The following is a 25,045-nucleotide window of genomic DNA, read 5'->3' on the forward strand; positions in this document are numbered from 1 at the left end:
CATAACCGGCTCTTACCTTATCACTGGCCTCTTGTAACCTATGCCCCAGTCATAGTGAACATGTGCAGTTTCTCTCATCATTCATGCATGCGTTTATTCATTCGTTCATCACTTATCCAGGACCTGTAAGTGCTAGATGCTGTGCTGAACGCTGGGGAGTCATGATGAGTGAAACCAAATATGGTCCCCCTTTCACAGAGTTTAGTCTAAGATGGAGACTGACAATCCAATAATCACACCCACAAGCGTACAGTGATAACTTGAGGAGTGCTGTGAGTGGTAACCAGTAAGATGAGGCTGCCAGACAGGATGACCTGACCTCACCTGGGGACCAGGGAGGGTTCCAGAGAAGTGACAGGTGAACTGAGAGCTGGAAGGGAAGCAGACGTCACGAGGTAAAGAGGGTGGTGGGAGAGGCTGGCAGGTAGAGGGAACAGCACGTGCCAAGCACTGTGGCAGGAGGGAGAAGGTGTTTGAGGAACTGAAAAAAGTAGACTTGTGCGCCTGGAGCACAGGGGGCACCAGGGAACGCGGGAGGGAGAGGAGACTGGAGAAGATGGTAAGGAAACCAAGGCCGTTCAGGGGTTTGGAGTTTATCCCAAGAGCAGTCGGAATCCCTGAAATGGCTGCAAAATGGGATGGCATAATCAGAAATGTAATTTTTTTTTTTTTTTTTTTTGCGGTACGCGGGCCTCTCACTGTCGCGGCTTCTCCCATTGCGGAGCACAGGCTCCGGACCCGCAGGCTCAGTGGCCATGGCTCACAGGCCCAGCCGCTCCGCGGCATGTGGGATCTTCCCGGACCGGGGCACGAACCCGTGTCCCCTGCATCGGCAGGTGAACTCTCAACCACTGCGCCACCAGGGAAGCCCTGGAAATGTATTTTGAAAAGATAACTGATGGAGTGAAGAGGAGAGGAGAGCAGAGGGGAGAGAAAGTGGGGAGGTTATCGCAGTGGCGAAGACAAGATAGGGTAGTAGCTTAGACCAGGTGATGGCAGTACAATGGAGAACAGCAGATGTATGTGATAGGTACTTTAGGGATTAAGTCAATGGGATTTGGCGACAGTTGGATGTGGAGTTGGATAGCCGGGGAGAGAGCTGGGAGGGTATGGACTCAGGAACTGCCATGCCCCCAGGACCTTACTTACCTGTGAGCGTGGCTCTGGTGGTTGGACCGATGCTCTTGGGGACCAACAGCTCATGGTACTGCTCGCCTGCCAAGGTGCTGTACACAATCTTGTACTCCTGAACCTCTGCTTCACTGTTGTCCCACTCAAGGTCAAGGCTGGTTGCTGTGCGGGAACCAAGCCGCAGGTTCTTGGGGGCGTCAATCTCTAAAAAATTCCAGACATCACCAACATCACACGGGATAATGTGCATTTGTCATGCATCTTGAACTTGAACAGGCTTTGGGGTGAGAGTCCATGACCCTCTGCCTCATGTTTGAGTGAACCCAGGGGCTGCCCCTCAGCTTTTGGTCTGCCAGGTTGGCCATGACAGATTACGTGGGCAGGTTGGAGAGTTTTACTCAGGAGTTAGATATCAACACACTTCACACGTCCCCCATTCCCATTCAGGAGTTCTAGTGGTGTTCTAGAAATTGAAGAATGAACCAGTTAGTATCATAAGGTTGAGACTAAGCAAGAGAAACCCTGGAAAGTGGAAATCAGAGATGGCATCCAAGTGATTAAGATGAAATAATTTCAAATTTGATCACTGAGCAAAAAGCAGAGGATTGACTGCAAGATTTTTAAGTATAAGATGCCTTCCCCTGGATTTACTTGCATAGACACTGTTGAAAGTTTTGCATGTAGAGAGGGGATGTGATGTATTGGAAATGAGTCAGCTTTAGAGCCAGGTCCCAGTTTGAGCCCTACCTCCAACTCTTATTGTAATGGGACCGTGGGCAAGTCTTCATCTCACTGGGTCTTGATGGCCACATCTGTAAAATGGGCTAATAATACTGCCTTTTCAGGGAGTTGTACAAATTAGACAATGCATGTAGAAGTGAGTAGCATGGTCCTGGTACAAAATTAGGTGCCCAAGTCCTGGGCTGGCTTCCTGGTGCCTCCAAAGCTCTCCCTGAGTTCCAACAATCTGGCGCCCCCAATGCTTGCTCCTTGGGGTTCCAAGAATTCCACAACAATGAAAAGACCATTGGCATTGGGGTCTTTTCTGCAGTTGTGGGGGGCTGGTTCTCTCTTCCAGGACTGATCATCTCTTCAGGCTTATTTGAGCAGAAACAACATAACTTACTGGATAAGAAGGTGCTGTCTTGACAACCTGCCACTTAAAAAGTTCCAAATAGGTCTTGACTTTGAGACTTGAATTTAACTTTGGAGTGGACCAGCCATTTGTTCTGGGAAAACCTCAAGTGGACTGTTTTAATTTGCAAATGCCAGGCAAGTCTCCACCGATTGTTCTTTCAGAAGATGGGACGGTTGTGAATCAATCTGAGTGCAGCTGCTGCAGGGTGAGAAGTGTTCTGTTTAGTGATGTAAATTGGGTGAATCTTTTAGCAGATTTATGCCTCTGCAGCTTATTTTTCTGAGAAACGTTTCCTTACTCAGTGTGGGTTTAGCATGCTGGAAACTGCATTATCCACGTGCTGTGTGTGGGATTTCTCGATCAGTTGGATGGAAAGAGGAGCTTGAGTAGAGGGGTATGTAGGAGGAATGCTCTGGGCTGCAGATCCCTAAATCTCACGTGGGAGGAGAGGCTGGCAAAGGACTGGGTGGGGCTTGGGGGGTGTGTGGCCTGAATGGAACTGGAGCAAAAAGAGATTCACTTAAGGTTCAGGTTGAGTCTTGTATTTACCTACTGCTCTTCACAACTAAAGACCTCAGACCTGGGAAATGTTTGTTAGACTATGGATTTGTTTTTTGCTTTTTTGGCCTTAGGACCTGTGCCCTGTGGATAGGCAGCAGTGTTTCCTCTGAAGGGACTGGACATTTCCAATGTCAATGATCCCCAAGGAGATCAATCCTGAGAATGAGGGCTGGAGAAGGCAGGTGTCTTAGGACTGGGGTGGAGTGAAATGGTTTGCTCCCCCTAGGTCTTGAAGCCTGACCTCTAGGAGGCGCAGCTGAAGGGCACCCTGGCAAGTGGGAGCTGTGCTGGTCTCTGCAACACACCAGCAAGCTAGGGGCAAGGTAAAGCCAGGTGTCCAGTGGGGGCCCTGTGGAGAGGCTGCAGCTGTAGACTCTCACCTCTAAAACATAAATTAAATCAAGCAGTTCTGCTGAAAACTTTCCACGGCGTCCTATTACGAACTCCTAATCGTGTCAGGGCTCTACGTGATCTGGCCCTGCCTGCTTCTCAGGTGGCACCTTGGAACATTCTACGCTTACTCACCGTGCTCCAGCTGCACTGCCTTTCTCCTACTCCTGAATCACAGCAAGCTTATTCTCACCCCAGGGCTTTTGCACTGGTTGGTACGTTTGCCTGGAACGCTCTTCCCCAGACCCTCACATGACTGAGGTCACTTAGGTCTTGGTTAAAACTTTAGCTCCTCAGAGAGGCCTTTCTGACTACTCCCTCTGTATCATCCATTTCATTTTTTTAGCATAATCCTCGTGATTGAAATGATCCCATATGTTTCTTTCCTTCTTCCTTATTTAGTTTCCCCCCCTGGAATGTAACTCCTGTGAACTGAGATCTTATCTGTCTTGTTCATTCTGCATCCTCACTGCCTAGGATAGTGCTTGGCACCTACTAGGTGTTCATTAAGCACATGTGAAGTGGCTGAATGGGTACTGGCAGTTCTCTGTCTTGTCTGCTCCCTCAAAGCCTTTGGGAAAGTCTTGTTAAATATTCCAGCTGGGGACTTTGAGGATGCTTGGGGCCAGGTGGTACAGGGACAAGAACAGCTTTGACTGAGGGCAGCTGGTCTTGGCTGGCTGACAAGGGCCATCCAGGTTGAACTTGTGGAGGCATTTCCTGGAGAATCCCGGAGTACAGTCCCTGCCCAGCAGGTGGGAGCTCCAGCTGTTGTGACTTGGGCCTTTGTTGCGTTTCCTGGGGCTGCCACCACCAAGGGCCACACACTGGGTGGCTTCAAGGATAGAAATGTATCGTCTCACAAACTGGAAGTCTGAGATCAACGTGTTGGCTCCCTTCCAAGGGCTGTGAGGGAGAATCTGTTCCGTGCTTCTCTCCTGCGGTTTGCCAAAGGATCCACCAAAAGAGTCCCGGGAATGCCCCCGTGAGGGCAACTGCAACCAGAGCTACGGAGGGCAGGGAGGTTCGGGAGACTGGCCTCCGGGTTTCCCTGGGTGGCCTTCTCTCTAACCATTGGCCTTAGTGGGCTTCCATCGGTGCTTTCCTTTTTCCGAGCGGCTCTAAGACCCAGACAGATCTGCTCACCACGCAGGAAGCAAATCCCCGTTTTAATTGCCTGTGCAATTAGTGCGCTCCTAGTGTTGAAGCCATCACCTGGAAAAGCACTTTGGCTAATTTGAGTTTAAGCAGAGCTCTGAAATGACTGAGGGTCCTGCCGTGAGGGTCCAGGCACCTTCTCCTCATTCAACCAGCACCTGCCAACCCCAGGCCTTGAGAGCTGGGCTGCAAAGCTGTCCGCGGCAACGCACCCCACCCCTGTTGCCCCCTCATCCGCTTCGGGCAGAGGGGGGCAGCTTGGAGGTACGGGCTGCTGCTGCCTGCAGAAGGTAGCCACCTAGCAGCTGCCCATCCTCCAGGCAACCGCAAACAGAGAATCACGCAACGAACGGAAACTCCGGGGGAGCTTCTAGGAGGCAGAATGTAATTGTCTTGATTGGAATTTTCCTGGGCCACCAGCCAGTCCTGCTTCCATCTCGTTGACGTAAACATCAAGAATTATGCTTTCCGTCCTGCTGCTGGAGAGCTCTCGTCTCATTTTCTGCCTCTTCAAACTCCTTATCTGAGTAAAGCACAAAGAAACCACTTTTCACACAAAAACTGTGTTGAAATTAAAAAAGAATGCAGGACTCATGGCCCTCAGGAGGTCCCAGCACCAGAGCAGACCGTGTCCTGGGGGTGCAAAGGCTGGGGGGTGGGCAGGGCTGACCTTGAATTCACCAAGAAGGGAGCTTGTGTGTGAGGCCCTGAGCAGTTTTGGTTCAGTGTGGGAAAAGACGGCAAGAGAAATGGGCAGAATGTAGTCCCTTTATTTTAAAGACATATGCACAGTCACTGGGGATCCCAACGTGTGTTCAGTAAAACATCTGACCAGCGACCCGTGGCTGGGGTGGAGTCTAACACAGGGGCTGGAGAGCAAACCTGAGAGGGCCTCTTTCAGAATCAAGCTGCCGTCTCTGGTTCGTCAGTGTCCATGCTTGCTCCCTTGTAACAGGGAATGTTTCCTTTGGGGTGGAGGGAAACCCGTTATGAGATTCCCGGCCTCCCTCTTTCTTCTGCTGGGGAAGACGGACTTGCTTCCATGGTGAGTTTTGTGGCAGGCCTGGGCACGGCCCTCCTGCTACCCTCTCTCATGGGAGCCATCTGCACATGGGGATCGGCCTCTGCTTGTTCCTCTGTGCTGTAAGCCCTAACCTGCGTAGCCCCACAGCTTCCGCCAGATGGGGGTCTTGCCCAGGTCCACAGGGTTCATCCGTTGGCGAGCCCATCCAACACTAAGCTACATGCTCCAATCTAGGGGATATTTTGGCCTCCATCTGTCTTACTCTTTGCCTTATTTATCAGCTGATTTTAAACACAGGTGGAGGGTAATGGTGCTGTTTATTGAACCTCCCTGCAGCCCCTTGGCTGGCTTACCCCATCCTGTAACAGATGCTTAGGCCACCACTCAATGTAGGATGCCTGAATTAGTGATTCTCCTACTTTACCCCATCAGGAGATGCTGGTTCTTAGATCTTACAGAAGCCGGCAGTTTCCTTTGATCTCTGCAACAACTGGGGAGTTGTCGGAGACATTCCTTGATGTGTGACCACCCCCCTGCTGCCCCCCAACAGGGCAGAGAGGCCGAGACTGGGTATCTGGGTTAGACAGAGACTCACTGTCGGATCACAGCCCCCAATCACCCAGTGAGAGTGCCAGGGAGCCTGTCTTTGGATGGTGCCTGACCTTCCTGTCCACTAGCTGGTTGGCCTGATGGGCTCCTAGAGAGCCAGGGAGCAGGTCGTGAGGTCTGGCCTTTCCCGACTATTGGAGCCGGGTCTACATTAGCCTTCTTGCCGGTGCCCGCAAACGGCAGGATGAGTCACAGACTCTCAGGTGGAAGGCCTGCTTCCAGGCACGCAGGCCCGGCTTTGCACAACTCCAAGGGGCGCCATTGTGCTGGTGTAGTCACTGTGGATTTATGCAGTCATTACAGCCATTTCCGGCAAATTGCAATAAAGTGACTCCAGGAAGGGGTACTGAACCCTCACAAAATTTCCCTTTGGGCTAGCGATGGGGATGTCAAGTGACTTCAGGACAAACTTTTCATTTTATAAAGGAGAAACCTGAAACCTGAGGGGAAGAGACTTCTGTCAAGTCACAGATCTGGCTGGTAGCAGAGGTAGGACAGGAACCCAGCTCTCCCATCCACTGGTGCTGTGCGCTCCTCTGCCCTGAGATGTGACCTCACCAGGATGCCCTGAAACCTCTCGCTTCCTTCTTGCAGTGGCTGTGATACGTGGATGCCCAAGCACACGTCATCTCTCTCCCTGGATGCCCCTCTTGCCATGAGGATACCAGCTGGCTCAACACCCTCTCCCCTCCTCAGGCTCTGCTCCCCGCCCCTGCCCCACCCCACCTACAGCCTCACCTGTTATGAACTGTGTGGTGGTGGACTCGCTCTCGTTGGTTCCACGGACTGCGCTGACCCACACCTCGTATTGGGAGCCAGGCCGCAGGGCCTGTACCGAGTACTGGCTCAGGGGAGGCTGCAGTCGGAAGGTGGTCTTCCCGCCTTCCCCGCCCACCAAGCCGTACTTCAAGAGAATGAAATCGACTTTGGCTCGAGGTGGGGTCCACTCCACGAAGGCTACAGTGTCGGAGACATCTCGAACCAGGATGTGCGTGGGCCCATCAATGACTAAATGAGAAAGATCCAATAGAAAAAAAAAAAGTTTGAGAAGTGAGCCTCTGACTGAAGCTCTTTCCTTTCCTTTCCTCCTTACATTAGCCTGGTCGGTCAGAGAGAGAATAGGTATTATCATCCCATTTTGCAGATGGGGAAATTGAGACACAGTGAGATAAAATCTCTTTCCTGAGGACACATGGTTTTTCAGTGGGGGAACAGACACTGGATCTTAGGTCCCCTGAATCTTGCTGTCACGGGGCTGTGGTTTTTAGGATTGGCACTTCCCAGTTTAGGCAGGGGAAGGGCACTTACTGGCTTGAGAGGGCCAGCACTGTTCTGTCAGGAGGTTATGGGACAGACAACAGAGAACTGTGTTTCTCGTGTGTGCCCAGCTGCCCAGCTCTCACATTCCGTGAGCCCCAAGGAAAGACCTATGAAATTAGCAGCCCTATCTAAACATCTGAGACTTCCAACTTGGTTGCCAATGAGGGCATCACGAGTATCCAGAAGATGTCCCTGCTCAGCTGTACCGACAACTCAGTCAACCAGCTGCTAAGACAGTCAAAAACCCAACAGACATTTGTATTTGTGGATATGAAATATGCCTTCTGGGGAAACTTGCTCTTCTGTAAAAACAAGGATCTCTGTTTTGGAACAGCGTCTTGTGGGCTATTTTTTCCCCACCGGTTCTTGCGTATTCCTGAGCCAGGAGGGCACTGCAGTCACACACAGTCCCTCCAGGTTATTCAGCATTTGTCCCTCATGAGTCCTGGCCTCTGGCACTGAGCACCTGAAGGGAACACCATTGTGGGATGGTGTTACCTAGGAAAAGCTGGTTGGTTTCCTAGGGGTCCTACCACCCTGGTTCCAGCACCCACTTGGGGTCCTGTTCATATTGAATTAGATGATGGTGGCGGTGGGGCAAGGTGAGAGAATGTAGAAGGGAAATAGAAAGGACTTAGTGGGTAGAACAGAAAATGGTGTTCTCAACTCCTCATGGTGTGTCTGGATGGCTGACGTGCCCTCCTTTGAATTACTCATTACCTTCTAAAAAGAGCTGGCCTGGCTTCCATGTTTGCATTTATTATGGACTACACCCCTCTAGCTGGGGCTGATTAACATGAATATTCATATTCTTCAAGGATTTGGAACTGGAACCACAGACTCTGGCTTTCTGGTTAGCTGATTTTGGACCATGTAGAGCCAGGGCTGGTCTGGCCATTCTCTACCATATTCACAAATAAATAGAAAACATCTGATCTGGGGAGAGAGAGACAGAGAGACAGACAGAGCGAGAGCGAGAGCGAGAGCGAGAGAGAGAGAGAGAGAGAGAGAAGAGGAGAAAGGGGAAAAGGTGATTTTCTAATAAATACATATTTGGTTTTCCCTTCTTAGTGCAGAGCTCCTAAAACCCTGGGAATTTTCTAAGTGATGAGAGTGATCAAGTTGTCTTTTGTTATGTTAATAAAGCGAGGGAGAAAGCTGGTTGCCAAGGGACCCAACCAGGTGATTAGAGGGTTGGAACTTTCAGTCCCACCCCTGACATCTGGTCAGTCCATCAATCATGCCTATGTAATGAAGCCTCCATAAAAACCCAAAAGGACTGGGTTTGGAGAGCTTCCAGGTTGGGGAACCAGAATGCTTCCATGTGCCACTGCCGTGGGCCCCAAATTCCACAGGAGCAGAAGCTCCTTTGTTCAGGACCTCACCTGTGTATCTCTTCATCTGGCTGTTGATTTGTATCCTTTAATATCCTTTGTGATAAACCAGTAATTCAGTGAGAAAATGAGTTTCCTCATGAGTTATATGAGCTTCTCTAGCAAATTAATCAAACCCAAGGAGGGGTTGTAGGAACCTCCAATCTGTAGCTGGTCAGTCAGAAGCACGGGTGACAACCTGGACTCGTGATTGGCGTCTGAAGTGGAGGGTAGTCTTGTGGGACTGAGCCCTCCAACCTGTGGAATTCGATGCTCTCTCCTGGTAGATGTGTTGGAATTGAGTTGAATGGTAGGACACCCAGCTGGTGTTGCAGAGAATTGCTTGGTGTGGGGAACCCCTCCCCCAGTCACACACATACTGGAACTGGGTGCAGAATTTTAGGAGCAAATACACAGAGAGAAGCAGAAGTGAGTGACCTTGTGGCGCTTCTAGAAAGGTATAGAGAATAACTCGGTTCTTGACTGTCCATTTTTTGGTTCAAGTCTTTTGTGAGACTCAGATGCGTTTCTGGCCCTGGGGTTTCATAAGACACTCTGTGTCCTTCCAGTAAATTATCTTTTTTGCTACAGCTAGTTTAAGAAAGTGTTTTTCCCTTGTTACCAGAGAGTCTTGACGAAGACTGTTTTCTGGTTTTTTTAACCAGTCTGCACTGGACCACCTCCTCGTCTGTCTCCAGAATGGAGTGTCTCCCTCAGGACTGTCTCAGCCTGACTTGGAGCCTCTCTCTCTTTCCGAGTTGGGCCTTTCGCTGGGTACCCCACCCTCCTTCTGGGTGTAGCCCAGTCCTGTTCTCTGTTAAGCATCTTAGGAGTTTTGGTCTGGCACCAGCCAAAATGAAAATCACCAGACCATTTTGGGTTTGGTGCCACCTGGTTTGGAGTGAAAGTGAAGTCCTGTTTTTCATATTTGGAGTAATAATGAGATTTAACAGAATATATCCAGATGTTTTCTTTTCTGCATGCTGTATTTAGTGGTTTTAGGTAACTTGGGCCTTTTAAATTCCATTTAATTTAATAATGAGATGGAGGAAATTATCTCCTAACTGCTGAATAAGCATAGTGCTTGAAACATAGTAGACACTCAGTAAATGGGTGTTGAGTAAATGAAGTAAATAGATGACTCTCTATATGCATAAGAAAGAAAGTGAAGCATTTCAATGAATTGGAGCTTCTTGAAAAAAAAAAAAAGATGTCACCAAAACTCAAATGACCATGTAAGGCTTTTGTCCATCAGCTCTTTTAAGTCTCCAAATCCTAATCATAATGATTGCTCATATTAAAATGTGACTGTGTAGCACCGAGGACTCTGGCTGCAGGAGGTCTTGTAATTTGAATTCCCAAAATGGCCTGCCTGGAAGAAGCCAGCCTGCGTGCCTGATGAGGACTCAGAGCTTAGCAGCAGGGGGTTGGTGTGGGTCAGACATAAGCGTAGGGAAATAATTAAACAATCGTTTCTTAAAAACAGCAGACAGGGCTGGGAGCCAACCATCTTTTCTGCAGCCGTCCTTGGATTCGGCCCTTCAGTTGGCCATTGGGTAACCATGTCCCATTCCAGTCAAGGAGGTATCAGCTTACTTTCAAGTTAGGCCCTAATTTTTAAACAAACACACATCCTACTCAAAAAGTAAACTGGAATAAATATTTGTCTTTCCATTTCTTCGTAATTCTGTACACAATCCCAAAATATGAACTAGGAGTTTTTTTCTTAATTGAAAAAATTCTGCCTGGCTTTACCACAGATGACTAGATCTGGAACTTTTAATTTTAATCTTAAGGAAATTCCAAACCAAAAAATACTGCAAATGTTGTCAAAATGTGGTTTTAAGTAGAAGACTAAAGCAGAGTTGGACTGTCTTCTCTAAGTGCTGTCAGTACTTTGGAAGAAAAGCATCCTCCCTCTGTAATGTTCTTCTCTGCCCTCTCATGAACCATCTCCTTCTAGCTTTTTTTTTTTTTTTCTACTAATACTTTCTTAATATCAAATCACAGAAGTGATTTGGGGACCCTGAAACATTCCTCATCAGAAGAGGAGAATCTACACGTGTTACCAAATCAACCCTTCAGGGTCCAGCATAACCTTGGGAAGCAGAACTGGGGAAAAACTCGGGCCACTGGTGTCTGGAGAGATTCCTGGACACTGGTGTCCAGAGTACTTTTAGACTTTAGGGCTATAGCGTTTCTTCTAAAATGTATTTGGATTAATATAGTAGTTTTAAAGCCTTTGGGGGAGGAGAGGGCTAATATTCTTTTTTAAAAGAACAAAATCTTAAATGATTGTACAAAACATAAAACAGACAAAAGTGGAGCTGCCTCGGTTGGAAGGTGTGAGGGGCATGGGAGTGGGAGTAATTAGAGACCTGCATCTCCACTTCCTCCTTGCCTTGAGGCGTGGCCCTGGAAAACCGGTGCTCTAATGGAGCATAATCTAATGCCACAGTAGTTTTAAACCAGTGTTTTCTAGTCTGAGCGTAAGCCTCAGCACCTGATGCTGTTTAGTTTGGATCCAATTAACAACGTATGAATCACTAATCCATAAACATGGGCTCATTATATAGCGTTGTGATTCCCTTTTCTGGCCAACTTGGCCTTTGTCCCACACTCATGACTGGTTTTCTTAGGTGTCAGTTTCTGTTTATGAAAAATAAAGCTGTACCAATATTCGCCTACCTCAGTCTCTGTTACTAACAGGGACCATTGCTTAACCTTCGAGTTTCAACCCTCCCATCAATAAAATGAGGGCCAAAAATGATACCAGAAGCTATTTATAACTTCTGAGAAATTCTTCGTGAGGGCACACACACATGTATCATAATCGTTAATTTACAGCATCCTTTGTCAGCGAAGGAAACAATAAAGCAAAATGCGATACAGTTAATTAATCAAACCTAGAAATATAATGGTCTTGCATGAGAGGCACTGTGGGGGTGAAATAATAATCAACTTAAGTCATCACCTTGAACAGTGACCCAACCCACAATTTACTGGTTTTGAACGACGTTTCCCGCTCTCACTTCTAAAAGTGTTCTCTGAGTGTATGTATACACACAAGCTATCGAGCACTCACTGTCATTGACACAGTGCTAATCACTTTGTGTGCTTTATCTGATTTAATCCTCATGTCATTTCTATGAAGTTCATCATTGTCAAATGAATCAAGGTTTGGGAAGGTCAAATGACTTTCCGCAAATCTCACAATAAATAAGAGTGAATTAGCTCTTGCTGGCTCCAAAGCTCAAGATACTAGGGGCTGACAAACAAGGCCTCTTAGTGAGTAAGATCAGAAGACATACACTGGAGATCCTAACAAAGAATTTCCCCGTAGAATACTCTTGCAGATTTTTGTGCTTGCAAGGATAAGGAAGACGTTCGAGCATCTGGTCGAGTAGCTCCGTCTCCAGGTACCCAAATTAATCTCAGCTGTGGGAGAAATCCTAGCACCCCTTTGTCTCTCTACTTCCTGGGTGCGTCTGCAGTTTTTCCTGAGTGACCTAATGGTTAGCCATAAAGTGAAAGGTTGGGGGCACTCACCAGTGGAGACGCTGGCCGAGGTAGGGGGGCTCCGGGCTTGCTCTTTCAGAGCCACCACATTGACAGTATATTCCTCCCCAGGCTTTAATCCCGTCTGATTGAAGGATGTAACATCACTGGGGAGCTGGGCAATCACCCCTCCTTCATTGTTCTGTAGGGCAGGGGTGGGGAGGGGGGAAGGGAGAAGCAGAGAAAGCAAAAGAGGAAATCAATGGGAGGGAAATGTGTGGGACACCGACTGTGGATTAAAGATGGGGACCACTTCTCTGCCCTCCAGGCTGACAGCTGAGGGTCTGGGGCCAGGAATGACTCCCAGGAGGATCAAGAAGAATGCCACCACTCTATGAGGATTTGGCAAACGGAGAACCAATTTTCAAGAACATTTCTTTGGCCTCTCCTGAGTCTACTGAGTTTGCCAATAAAAATTAGTCATGAGGTGATGTAGATTGGCTCTTGCCAAAAATGAAATGTCTGGTGCTTACCATCTATGAGAGTTTTTGGCATTTATCATGGTGAGCATGCCCTTGGCTATTCAGAAGAGTCTAGTTGTGTATGTATGTGTGTAAACATCTTTATGTACATGACAACATGTTTCAAACTAAGACATTCCCAGTTTTTTAATGAGCCGGAGCTGTTATTTTGCTGTATCTGGAGTTTGTCATGGTGTTACACTGGCTGCAAGTCTGTCATTGTCTTATTACCCAGATGAGTTAGGAATCCGTGACACAACCAGCTGTGAAGCACAAGGAAGAGAAAAGGGGTAGAACAAAGAATAATACAAAGGAGAGAAGAAAGAGACAAGTTGGTGGAAGAGGAAATGAAAAAGATCAACTTGATGATGCTGGGTCCAGGATTTTGTATCTTTCTACCCACCTGTCTGTCTGTCTGTTTGCCTATTATTATACATTTTCTCTGTGTGCCTCTGGAAATGGAGGCGACAAGAGGGCTCTTTTTTGTGGCACTGCACTTCTCCACTATTCTTTGGTCTCTGTTCATGTCACCTGGAGTGCCCTATTATGTAATTTATAGCCACACTTTTATAAATCAGCGTGACCTCCCACTGGCCTCAACCTACAGATGATACAGCTATTCTCTGTGGCTGCATATATGACCTTGGCATGCTCTGGCTAGCCCCACTCTTAGAGTTTTACATATCGGATATAAAACAGGCAAACCTGGCATTGGTTTTTTTCCTGCCTGAGTGGCAGAGTGACATGATTCTCTCTGCCCTGTTATAAATCCAATTGCCCACCATACTTTACTGGCCATTTTAATGCAGATAAGACATATAAGAACGTATGTGTAGAGAATGTCTGCTTCGATGTATTTAGCTTGCCATGGCATGACTATATCCACATAAGAGAAGTAGACAGAGCCCTGGAATAGGAAGTGGAGACCCAATTCTTCTTTTAAGCCTGCCACCAACTAGCTGTCTGAAATCATTTAAGTTCACTGAGTCTTAGTCTCTATAAACTAAACAAACTAGATATAAAATGAAGGGTCATCAGTCCCAACAGTCCATGCCTCTAAGAATTTTGAAGTAAAACAATGGTGAAATCGTAGTCTCATCGGCCACAAATGTGTCATCTGTCATTAAGTCTGATGAATGACTGAAAAAATCCTCTTTGATATTGAAAGATGAAGACAGAGGAAAGGACTATGATTAAACATTATACCCTTATGAGTGGTATAGTTAGGGAAACCATCAGTGGCGTTAATAAATCTGGAAAACTAGAACTAGTCAGGCGCCTCTGGCACCTTAGAAAAGTAGTTTTAGGGTTAATAAAATAAAATACTGCTTTGATGAATGCAAAGGACTCTTGGGATAATTTTTAACTCAAAGACTAATAATATAATTTGCTTAAGGAAAAATTTTCTCAATGAATAGTTTGTGAAAGGTGTTTTTGTGTTACATCTCTGACCTTTAGAGACTGAAGCCACGCAAGCTGACTTTTGGGGCATCTGTCGGCACAGAAGGAAGCTGTGGGTTGATCATAAGACCGATTCAGTTTGGCTTTTCTTATGTCCTAAAGAGACACCCCAACTTTTTGAAGGTCTCAGTTTTCGGACTTGCTAAAATGACAGCTTGCTAAACCCTAGAGCTTTCTGAGCAGAGAGCTGGGGCTGGTGGCTGCTTCCGCATTCTCTTGTCATCCAAGGCTCAGGTGCCAGGCTCAGGGCCATTACTCAGTCCTTACCAAGCCTTTATGAAAGAAATGTTCTGTAGCCCATATACCCACAGAATGCCCCTTTGTGTCCTGATGGCATGGAGAGAGAGATTGGGGGCAGTGCCTTTTTTGCTGCCCCGATTCCAAGTTGAGGGTATGAATACCCCAAATAAGGCTGTTCGGCAGTCTGACAGGTGGGGGTTACCTTTGGAATGAAGCTGATCTCCCACCCATCGAAGGAGAACGAGAAGGGCTCCCACTGCACCTCCACGGTGGTCTCTGTGATTGTCTTGAATCGTAGCCCTTGAGGAGTGGAGAGATCTGGAACACAGCAATGTGGGTGACCATGTCATGGCTCTCCCTGGCAGGGGCAGAGAGCATTACCTGGGGCTCCCTCCACGCCATGGGTGTGGTGGCGTGTGATGGGCAGGCTATCCCAATCTCATTACAGAGGTGGTGGGTTCCAGGTAAGGGATCAGCCCATGTCACTGTGGTCTTGGCACTCAGTGTGGGCGAAGATACGAATAAAGTAAACAAACATAACCTAATAAATACTTTTATATGCTTTCTGTTACATAATAGGTTACTATTAAAATAAAAAACACACTTTCCTTTCCTTACTAAGGTGGTGAATCTTGGCATTTAACATAGTGCCTTTTTCAGAGAAACTGAACACTGTCTTCAGAGGCTTTAAGGGTTCCCGAGAGACAATATAAAGGCTAACATCACTGTTTCCATTTCACACCCAGGAAACCGTGGCACAGAGAGAGTAATGAAAGACGTGGAGAAAGCCAACTTCAGAATATAGTCTGGAATGCTTTTCTCGATCACGTGATGTGCCCTAAGAATATCTCGTTTAGCTCAAATCGTCTAGGATGGTCTGAAATTTCCATTTCATGTATACAAGCAAAGCAAGGGCATAATCAAGGGACAGTAGTAGATACTGGGGTTTTCACTCTCACTCCACTAGCTTCTTCTTTTCTCCAGCTGTTCCTTCATTCTCTCTCCCTTCTCTCCTTCACTCACCTTTGCCTCATGTGTCTCATTTTTAGTTCCTCTGCTTATCTCCCTCTTTTTCCATTCCCTATACCCTCCCCCCCGGCCCCCTTCCCAACAACACACACACACACACGCACACGCACACGCACACGCACACGCACATGCACACGCACAGGCACAGGTGGAAGTATGCTTGTCCTAATGGAGTTCCAATTACCAGCCCTGAAATACGACAGCACGACTTTTCTCAGTTCTCCAGCGAGCCTGCTCCCATTTCAGCTGTGCCTCTCCTGGGATATTCCCATTGGAAAATTGACAGATTCTCATCCTTCCTGTTTGGAAGCTTCCTCACGCTTCTTGGTGAAAGGCAGGGCTGATTCTGAACCCACTTGAAGGCGTGTCAGGGGAGCTTACATGATTCTGTCCTTGTCACCTGGGAGCTTGCCTGAGGGGATGCCCTGAATTGGTGTAATAAAGGCCATGGGAGATGGAAACCTCATCACGGCATGTGCACGTGGATCAGAGAAGAGACGCCTGGGAGTCGGGCCAGGCTCTTGCTGAGCTGACCCATCCTGGAGCAAGGTGGGAAAAGCGGCAGATGGTGACCTGCCTCTCTACACAATCATTGCAAATATTTTAAATTAGTTCTCAGGCACGAGAGGAGTTGAAGAAAAAGGTCAAATATAAACAGTGATAATTACAGGCATATTAAAAAAAAGGCAGCATTCATAGGGGGAGTCCAATATTATAACAGGATCTTTGTCACCTGAAAAGCAAGGGGACAAAATGACTTCTTAAATCCTTTTCCCTCTGCTTGCCCCTATGCTTACATCCTTCAAAGCACAACTCAAGTCCCTGGGCCTCCATGAAGACTTCAAAGCCAACTCTTCCTACTTCAACCTCTTCTTATTCTGAACTTTCATGACATTTGTTACCCAGATACCATCTTGTCATTTAAGAGCTACATAAAATGGGCTCAGATCTCTCATCCCATATTTGGTGATAAGTCCCATTTACCAACCCAGGGGCTTATGTTTCATGGTCACATCTTGTTCCCATTTCCTGCTACTGCTAAATTCTCTGCATTATGTAATAAAAAATAAGTATTTGGTCTTTGTCCTGGCACACAGCTCCCAAAACCCTAGGAATTCCCAGAGTGATAAGAGTATCTTTTGTATGATTATGAGATAACTGGTAGTTGGGACCTCCTAGATGGCTGGTCTGCAGAAAAACCCAGACATGATTTAGAGAGAGGGTTGGAACTTTCAGCCCCACCTCCCAACCTCCAGGGAGGGGAAAGGGGCTGACTTGAGTTAATCACCAATGGCTAGTGGTTTCGTCAATCATGCCTGTGTAATGAAACCTCCATAAAAAAAACCCTAAACGACAGGGTTCAGAGGGCTCCTGGGTGGGTGAACACATGGAGGTACTGAGAAGGGTGCTTGTCCAGAAAGAACGTGGAAAACTCCACATCCCATACTTCACCGTATGCATGTCTTCCATTTGGTTGTTCCTGAGTTGTATCCTTTATAAGAAACTAGTAATAGAGAGTAAAGCTCTGTGAGTTCTAAGGAATTACCAAAAGTAAGCAGGGGTTGTGGGAACTCCTTAAATTTATAGCTGGTCAGTCAGAAGTCCTGGTGACAACCTGGGACTTGTGATGGCAACTGACGTGGAGGCCCTGTGAGACTGAGGACTTAGCTTGTGGGATCTGATGCTAACTCCAGGTGGATGGATATTGAACTGAATTGAACTGGATTGTTGGACACCCAGCTGGCATTTGAGAGCTGAACAAGTGGTGTTGGAAAGATAATTGAAGAATTCGGAGGTGTAAAAAGAAAACTAAATAGCAGCCTCTTCCCATCTCTTTCTTATTCTGCTCTTCGATGTAGTCAATGTTAATAGTTGGCATGCAATTTTAAAAAAATTTTCTGTGCTTAAATAAACATACAAAATATAGATACATACCTATAGCAGTTTCTCTATTATAAATAGAACACTTCCATTTCTCATGGAGAAGAGTTTAGTGTGTGTCTGTGTCTGTCTGTCTCTCTTTTACCCCGTTGTCTTTCTAGACGATGCTTTAGAGCCTCAACGTTTATAATCAAAATGGACTATCAGGATATTTTACTAAATAAATGATCACGAAGAAATATGCTATGAGGAGAGGTGGGAGTTTTCAGTTGTGGTTTTAAATAAGATTTTTTTTCCCACTCTGTTATACACTTACCATCTGTAACGTACCATTTACACTTGCTTATTATACATCCTATTTCATATCTCCTGGTTTCTAGTCTCTAACTAGATTTGAAGTCTATATAAGTCTCATACTTTCCTTGACTTCTAATCAGACTAGCTTATAACAAGTCAGAACTCAATAATTAAAGTACTTTTTGTCCTTTTGGTTCTATAATTGATAGGGGTTGCCTAGATTTGGAAACTCATTTTTGGAAGTGCCTTTTTAATGAGGTACCCTTTCCTAAGTGGGTCACGTTGGAAGCCCTTCCCCTCAAGAGCAATGATTATTGCAGGCATCCCTGAAGAATTAAGAAAAGACACTACTATCATGAATGCCCATGATCTCCTGTAGGAGAAAAGAAGAATGAAACAGGATGGGGAAATGGTACGTACGGGTGGCCACCTTGGCCGTGATGGGAAGGCTGAGGATGTTGCTAATGACAGCGTAGACGCTGATGTTGTAGGTGAGACCTGGCTCCAGCTCCGAGATGGTGACACCACTCCAATCTCCAGGCACCCGCTGCTGGAGCTGGAGGCCCCCCAGGGCCATCGGCTGGTAAGAGATCACATATTCCGTCACTGCCATCGGCCCGTCCCATTCCAGCTCAATGGACCTGTCGCTGATACCAGCCACTCGCAAGTCCTCTGGAGGGGCAACTACCAGGAGGCAATACACAGATAGCATGAGCTCAGAGGACTGCCTTCCCCATCCTGGACCCAACTTCCTTCCTCACATCTCACCCCACATGCCCTGTCTGTATATTCTGCTCAGCTCATTGCCTTTGAGTGATTGGTAATTCCCTTTGCAGGCAGGTTCTTATCTTTTCTGTGCTCAGTACTCCCATCCCTATAGGGCTGTGAGTTAGTGGTGTGCTGGAGCCGGCTTCTACTGGCTCAGGAAAGTTGATTGTCGAATTTTGCAAGACAGTTTTAAATAGTCATTATTAAAGATTAAATTGTACTCAGTATTAACTTACAATTAAGTAAATTATCTTAAAAACAAAATTATGAATACTCCAAACTCATCACTGGCAAATTACTTCACTACATTTTACTATTATCTATGCCCTTGAGTCAATTTACATGTGTTGTATCTCTCTGGTAGAAATACTATGTAATTGTGTGCTAATGCACAGCTGTTTCCAACTCTACATTTAGTGACTTCATGTTGGTAGTTTGAAATTGGCCACAGAGGGAGTATTTACACCATGGAAGTTGGCAAATGCTACAAAGTGGGGCTTTTGATTTTTTCCCTCAGAGATCTAGTTGTTAGATATTTAACAGCATACATTGGCTAATATTTTTGGTAGTTTAATAAATTATTGTTACCAGATTACCCTGGGAGCCAGTATTTGATTTGGCAACTGGAAATAAAGGCTTATTCCTGGTTATATTGCAAAATACAAGAAGCCAAAACAGTAAATCCTAGATACCATGGACTGATGAAGACATTCAATAACACTTTATTTTCCCTGTTAAAAGGAGACTGTTTAAGTTTTGAAAGAAATGTAACTCGTGTTAAACAAATTTTATTAGCCTTGATTTTGGGGATGATGAGAAAGGAGCATACTTGAGGGCTTTGCTTTTCTCTCTTGTTCTACTTTTCAAATGCTATTCAGAGAATCACCAAAAACTAAACCTCATTGAAATAGCCTTTCATGTATGGTTCCCTTGGGAAGTGAAGATTCACCAGTAGTGGGGGTATTAAATGACTGAAACTTTAAGATCAATTAGGATTAACGCCAGTATACCTGTAATTGGACCTGCCCATAGATTAACTCGAAGATCAGGCCAGTATTTAAATAGTCATAATTAACTTATAAATTTATATGCAGTGGAGGTTTTGGTTAGTTTAAAAGTTGTCATTGGTATTGAATTTCTCCTCTGAGAATCCTCACTCTTTCACCTTTACAAGAGCAGAGGACTGAGGCAGCTGCTAGTCACAGGGCCATGTGAAAAGAAGGTGCCTGTGCTCCCTGTGGTGCTCAGCCTCAAATTCTTGGCAGAGGTGTAAATGAGGACTCATAAGATGGAAATTAGGAACATATATTTACAATGTTGGGCATATGCTTTGATTGCTTTTGCCCCAAATTGTGAATGGTATAAAACAATCTAGATAGCAGAGCTTCCTCTGATTAAAGATGGCAAATGTTGACCAAAACAAAAAAATTTTTAATTTATAAAACTAGATGAATGTAAATGAAATTTAAATAATCAAACTTTCAAATGATAGTTTATAAGCATATATCATTTCTAACTCTGGCATGATGAAAGCTTTGATTGCACTAAGATCTTTGGGGTAGCCTGTATAATGCATACCAGGTGACTCCTGGACCAGGGAAAGAAGAGTTGGTATATAGAACCTATCAGTATTTTGCATGGTTATATAGAGCATTTATTATGCACCAAGGACAATGCTATACATTCTGACATAGATTTTCTTATTTCACCGTCTCACCAACACTATGGAATTGGTATTATTTTTACCCCTGTTTTATAGAGAAGAAAACTGAGTCACAGAGTCAGCAAACACAGAAGCTAGGATTTGAACCCAGGCACAATGCTTCTAGAATCTCTAAGCCAGTGTACAATACCACTTTATATTTGCATAGCATTTCAGTCTATAAAACATGTTTAGATAAACCATCTAACTAGACTTTAAAAAAAATCCTTTAATTGCAGCTCTATGAGGTAGATTGGGTAGATATAATTATCCCAACTTAACAAATGGAGAAACTGAGACGCAGGCTAAAGGACTTGCCAAAAGTAAGGGAGTTGGGTCGTAGCTGAACTGATTATCAAACGAAGATCTATACTTAATGTGTTCTTTCCTCTACAATTTGTAGGATGGGTCACTGATTGTACCAGATACTTTCCTTCATTTATACACAGCCCACAAAAATAAACTACATCAGTGAATAATTCAGACTATCGTTTAGGATACCAATTCCAGACTGGTGCTTATCCTAGAGGTAAGAAACTTCTTTTAAGAAGGATTCGCTAAAATTTCACAATTTGTATGGAAACACAAAAGACCCCAAATAGCCAAAGCAATCTTGAGAAAGAAAAATGGAGCTGGAGGAATCAGGCTCCCTGACTTCAGACTATACTACAAACCTACAGTAATCAAGACAGTATGGTACTGGCACAAAAACAGAAATATAGATCAATGGAACAGGATAGAAAGCCCAGAGATAAACCCACGCACATATGGTCACCTTATCTCTGATAAAGGAAGCAAGAATATACAATGGAGAAAAGACAGACTCTTCAATAACTGATGCTGGGAAAACTGGACAGCTACATGTAAAAGAATGAAATTAGAACACTCCCTAACACCATACACAAAAATAAACTCAAAATGGATTAAAGACCTAAATGTAAGGGCAGACACTATAAAACTCTTAGAGGAAAACATAGGCAGAACACTCTATGACATACATCACAGCAAGATCCTTTTTGACCCACCTCTTAGATAAATGGAAATAAAAACAAAAATAAACAAGTGGGACCTAATGAAACATAAAAGCTTTTGCACAGCAAAGGAAACCATGAACAAGATGAAAAGACAACCCTCAGAATGGGAGAAAATATTTGCAAATGAAGCAACTGACAAAGGATTAATCTCCAAAATATACAAGCAGCTCATGCAGCTCAATATCAAAAAACAAACAACCCAATCCAAAAATGGGCAGAAGACCTAAATAGACATTTTTCCAGAGAAGATATACAGACTGCCAACAAACACATGAAAGAATGCTTAACATCACTAATCATCAGAGAAATGCAAATCAAAACTACAATGAGGTATCACCTCATGCCAGTCAGAATGGCCATTCATCCAAAAAATTTATAAACAATAAATGCTGGAGAGGGTGTGGAGAAAAGGGAACACTCTTGCACTGCTGGTGGGAATGTAAATTGATAGAGCCACTATGGAGAACAGTATGGAGGTCCCTTAAAAAACTAAAAATAGAACTGTCATATGACCCAGCAATCCCACTACTGGACATATATCCTGAGAAAACCATAATTCAAAAAGTCATGTACCACAGTGTTCATTGCAGCACTATTTACAATAGCCAGGACACGGAAGCAACCTTAGTGTCCATCAACAGATGAATGGATAAAGAAGATGTGGCATATATACAATGGTATATTACTCAGCCATAAAAACAAACAAAATTGAGTTATTTGTAGTGAGGTGGATGGACCTAGAGTCTATCATACAGAGTGAAGTAAGTCAGAAAGAGAAAAACAAATACTGTTTGCTAACACATATATATGGAATCTAAAAAAAAAAAATGGTTCTGAAGAACCTAGGGGCCGAACAGGAGTAAAGATGCAGACACAGAGAATGGACTTGAGGACACGGGGAGGGGGAAGGGTAAGCTGGGACGAAGTGAGAGAGTGGCATGGACATATATACACTACCAAATGTAAAATAGATAGCTAGTGGGAAGCAGCTGCATAGCACAGGGAGATCCGGTCGGTGCATGTGACCACCTAGAGGGGTGGGATAGGGAGGGTGGGAGGGAGACGCAAGAGGGAGGGGACATGGGGATATATGTATACGTATGGCTGATTCACTTTGTTATACAGCATCAACTAACACAACAATGTAAAGCAATTATACTCCAATAAAGATGTTAAAAAATAAATAAATAAATAAAACAAAAGCACAACAACAAGAAAAAAAAAAAGAAAGCTTCTCTAGGGCCTGCCTTTTGTTATTCAACACGCTGATTCCAAGTTTCCTGTGTGGGACTCCTCCTGTCATGGTGACAGAAACAGCCATTCCAAATTTCAAGTCACCAGCAATTCTTAGGGCATTTGGGACAAGTCAGTGTATTCATTTTTAGTGCCTTTCTCCAGAAAATAAAGCTAATCACGACGAAGGAGAATGATCCAAGCAGAGCATTTGGGGATTTTAAAGTAAAAAACAGGTGCAGAAGGATTTTTTCATCTTGACAACTTCACTTGGCAAGTTTTTTATCTTGAGACCTGAGCCTGGTGGTGGTAATGATGAGAAAGAAGCAATGGTGTCGATTGTGGAAGAAGCATTCTTGAGAACGGTGGCTCCAAGGAGGAGACCATCACCTTTCACCCTATAACTTAGCAGCAGCTGTGTACATTGGGTGTCAGTAATTCTTATAAAATGAAATGGTATTGCTAGAAAGCAAACTGTAAAAGAGCCGTATGCCTTGATTCAAGGAATTTAGTGTGTGGCGGGGGGGCTGCGAATTATTCTTAGTATTACTTTCTTTGGGGCTCCAAGTTGGGAACTTGGGGAAGAGCAGGCAGTTAAAAAGGAGTAAACTGCGGCTTGAGGAATTGGAGTTGCTTATCTGCAAAGATGCCATGCTGTTTACTTTTTAGATCTCGCATCAATTTTGCACATATGTGGTGAGAGCAGTTGGAATTAGTTCCATGAAGTGTCTCGCTCGGAGGAGCGAGTGATTTCAGGTGCCAAAGGTTGGGCTGGCCGCAGTGCTAGCAGACGCAGAGGCTGGTGGTGATGAATCTCTGCAGGTCTGACTGAAGTCCAGGGAACGGCTTTCTGGATTGTTTCAAGCCCCTGCTCTGGTTGTTCTTTCATCCTGTTGCTTTGCAGGGAGTTGTGGCCAAACCTCCTTCCCTGGGGGCAGGCGTGGACAAATGGTTGGACGTGCTTCCTTACCCCGTCTCCAACACCTAATATTTTTTATCATTTGACAGAGCTCAGCTTTCATGTCAAAAGACTATTTCTTTGTGTATGTGGCTTTCAAAATTTTTATTTTCTGATTCCACTCTACTTAGCATCCCAGGGAGGATTAAAGAGTGCTAGAAGTTGGTAGGAGACCAGCGTTCTTATTTTTGCCCTGCCATTAATTAGCTGTCTGGCTGTGGAAAAATCTTCCTGTCTCTCAGGGCTGCTGCTTTTTTCAATTTGTAAAATGAGAAGCCCAGAGAAGCTTCTTTCAAAGCCTGTTTTAAGTGCTCATATTCATGAATTTTTTTGTTCTATTGTCTTTACCGGGCCAGAGAACAGAGGCAGAAAGGTTGAGATCTGGTCCCGTGGCCCGCTATGAGAACGATCAAGGCTGGGAGTCAAATAGAGTGGCCTTGTCGACTCTATTCAATTGCATTTAAGCTCTAGCGGCCTAAGGAGCCTCAGAATGAAGTCCACACAATGGGCAGCCACTTTCCATGCCCTTGCCAGAGAGAAAAGAATGACCTGTGGAGAAGTGCATTTTGTGGCTCTCCATGTTTTCACCTTACCCGTTCTCTTCTTTCCTCTCCTCACTGCTGTTGGCGAGGGGAGCAGTAATGCTGGAGTGGGTGCATCTGGCCAGAAAAGTCAAGCAGTGGATAAGCAGCCCCTCTCCTAGAGCCTTCTCACAAAGAGCAAGTGAAGTAGCACTTTAGATAATGACCTAGTTACTTCTCTGGAAAAGACCCATGGCATTTGGTTTAAAAGACAAGAAAGCCTTGAGAGCAGCACCTGCTGAATCAGTGGTGGCTCCATGGTTGCTATAGAAACAGATGGAGATTATGCAACTGTCCCTCCTCACATGCTTTGGGAACCTGTAAAGTAATTTATCTGGGCATCCAGAAGTCTTCCTCAAACAGCACAGAGGTAATGTGTTGGAGGTAACATGTGCTCATGGTTTGGGCTCAACCCAGTTGTAGTTATGCTAGCAGCTCCTGAGTCTTCCCTGCGTGACCAGAAGGGCTTATCTCCAGTTCAGTTTGGACCCTGGATCAGATTAAGATTCTGTTTGCAAATGAACCCATCCCTGTGGAAAAGGAGGGTCAAGAACATGAGAAGTATGTACAACCCAACAGAGATCAATTTTATTAAGAAGGATGTGAACTACAGAATAGCCATACATAGAAAAGGGCCCAAATGGACCCTTAGCATCCTCTGATGGGGCCTCATGGAGCCTCCTTAGCATCCTCTGATGGGGCCTCATGGAGCCTCGTCCTGTGGGTGGGAATAGGATCATGCTTCAGCCTCCTCTTCCCAGCAATTACCTAGGACTTTGGATTCAGAAAGACGAAGCTTAACTTCTGCTTGACTTTTCCGTCTGAACAACTGGTATAACAGCTATTTATATTTTCAGTAAGATATTCAGTAAACAAAATTAGGAGGCTAAATGAAATCATTGACTGTGGAAAAAAATAGAAGAACGTGAAAATATTTTTTTTCCTAAGCAGTGGGTTGTTGTTTATCTTTTAGTTGTTGCCGTCGATCTTTTAAAAAATTTTAGGTTGAAGTTGCAGGTGCAGGAGACTTGTCTGACTGGTCTGGCACCTAGGTGGGAATCATTGATGATGCTCAAGAATAAAAGGCTTGTGAAGCTGGCCTCCCAGGATTTCCCCCTTAAACCAAGGTCAGAAGGTT

At 45.2% G+C, this 25,045-nt stretch overlaps 1 protein-coding gene across 1 annotated transcript in view; it reads right to left on the reverse strand.

Annotated features, from left to right (window-relative positions):
- The window catches only part of TNR (tenascin R), a gene marked incomplete at both ends in the record, with an annotated part of 83,191 nt that overhangs the window by 54,219 nt on the left and 3,927 nt on the right, over nucleotides 1-25,045 (reverse strand). Inside the window, 5 exons of the mRNA XM_082672256.1 lie at nucleotides 1,150-1,335; nucleotides 6,750-7,019; nucleotides 12,254-12,404; nucleotides 14,627-14,742; nucleotides 18,052-18,315. Of these exons, the coding sequence (XP_082528382.1) occupies nucleotides 1,150-1,335; nucleotides 6,750-7,019; nucleotides 12,254-12,404; nucleotides 14,627-14,742; nucleotides 18,052-18,315 (987 nt within the window). The remainder of the gene's footprint in view (nucleotides 1-1,149; nucleotides 1,336-6,749; nucleotides 7,020-12,253; nucleotides 12,405-14,626; nucleotides 14,743-18,051; nucleotides 18,316-25,045) is intronic.

The sequence above is a fragment of the Grampus griseus genome, assembly GCF_964374135.1.
Source record: "Grampus griseus genome assembly, chromosome: 1".
NCBI lineage: Eukaryota > Metazoa > Chordata > Mammalia > Artiodactyla > Delphinidae > Grampus > Grampus griseus.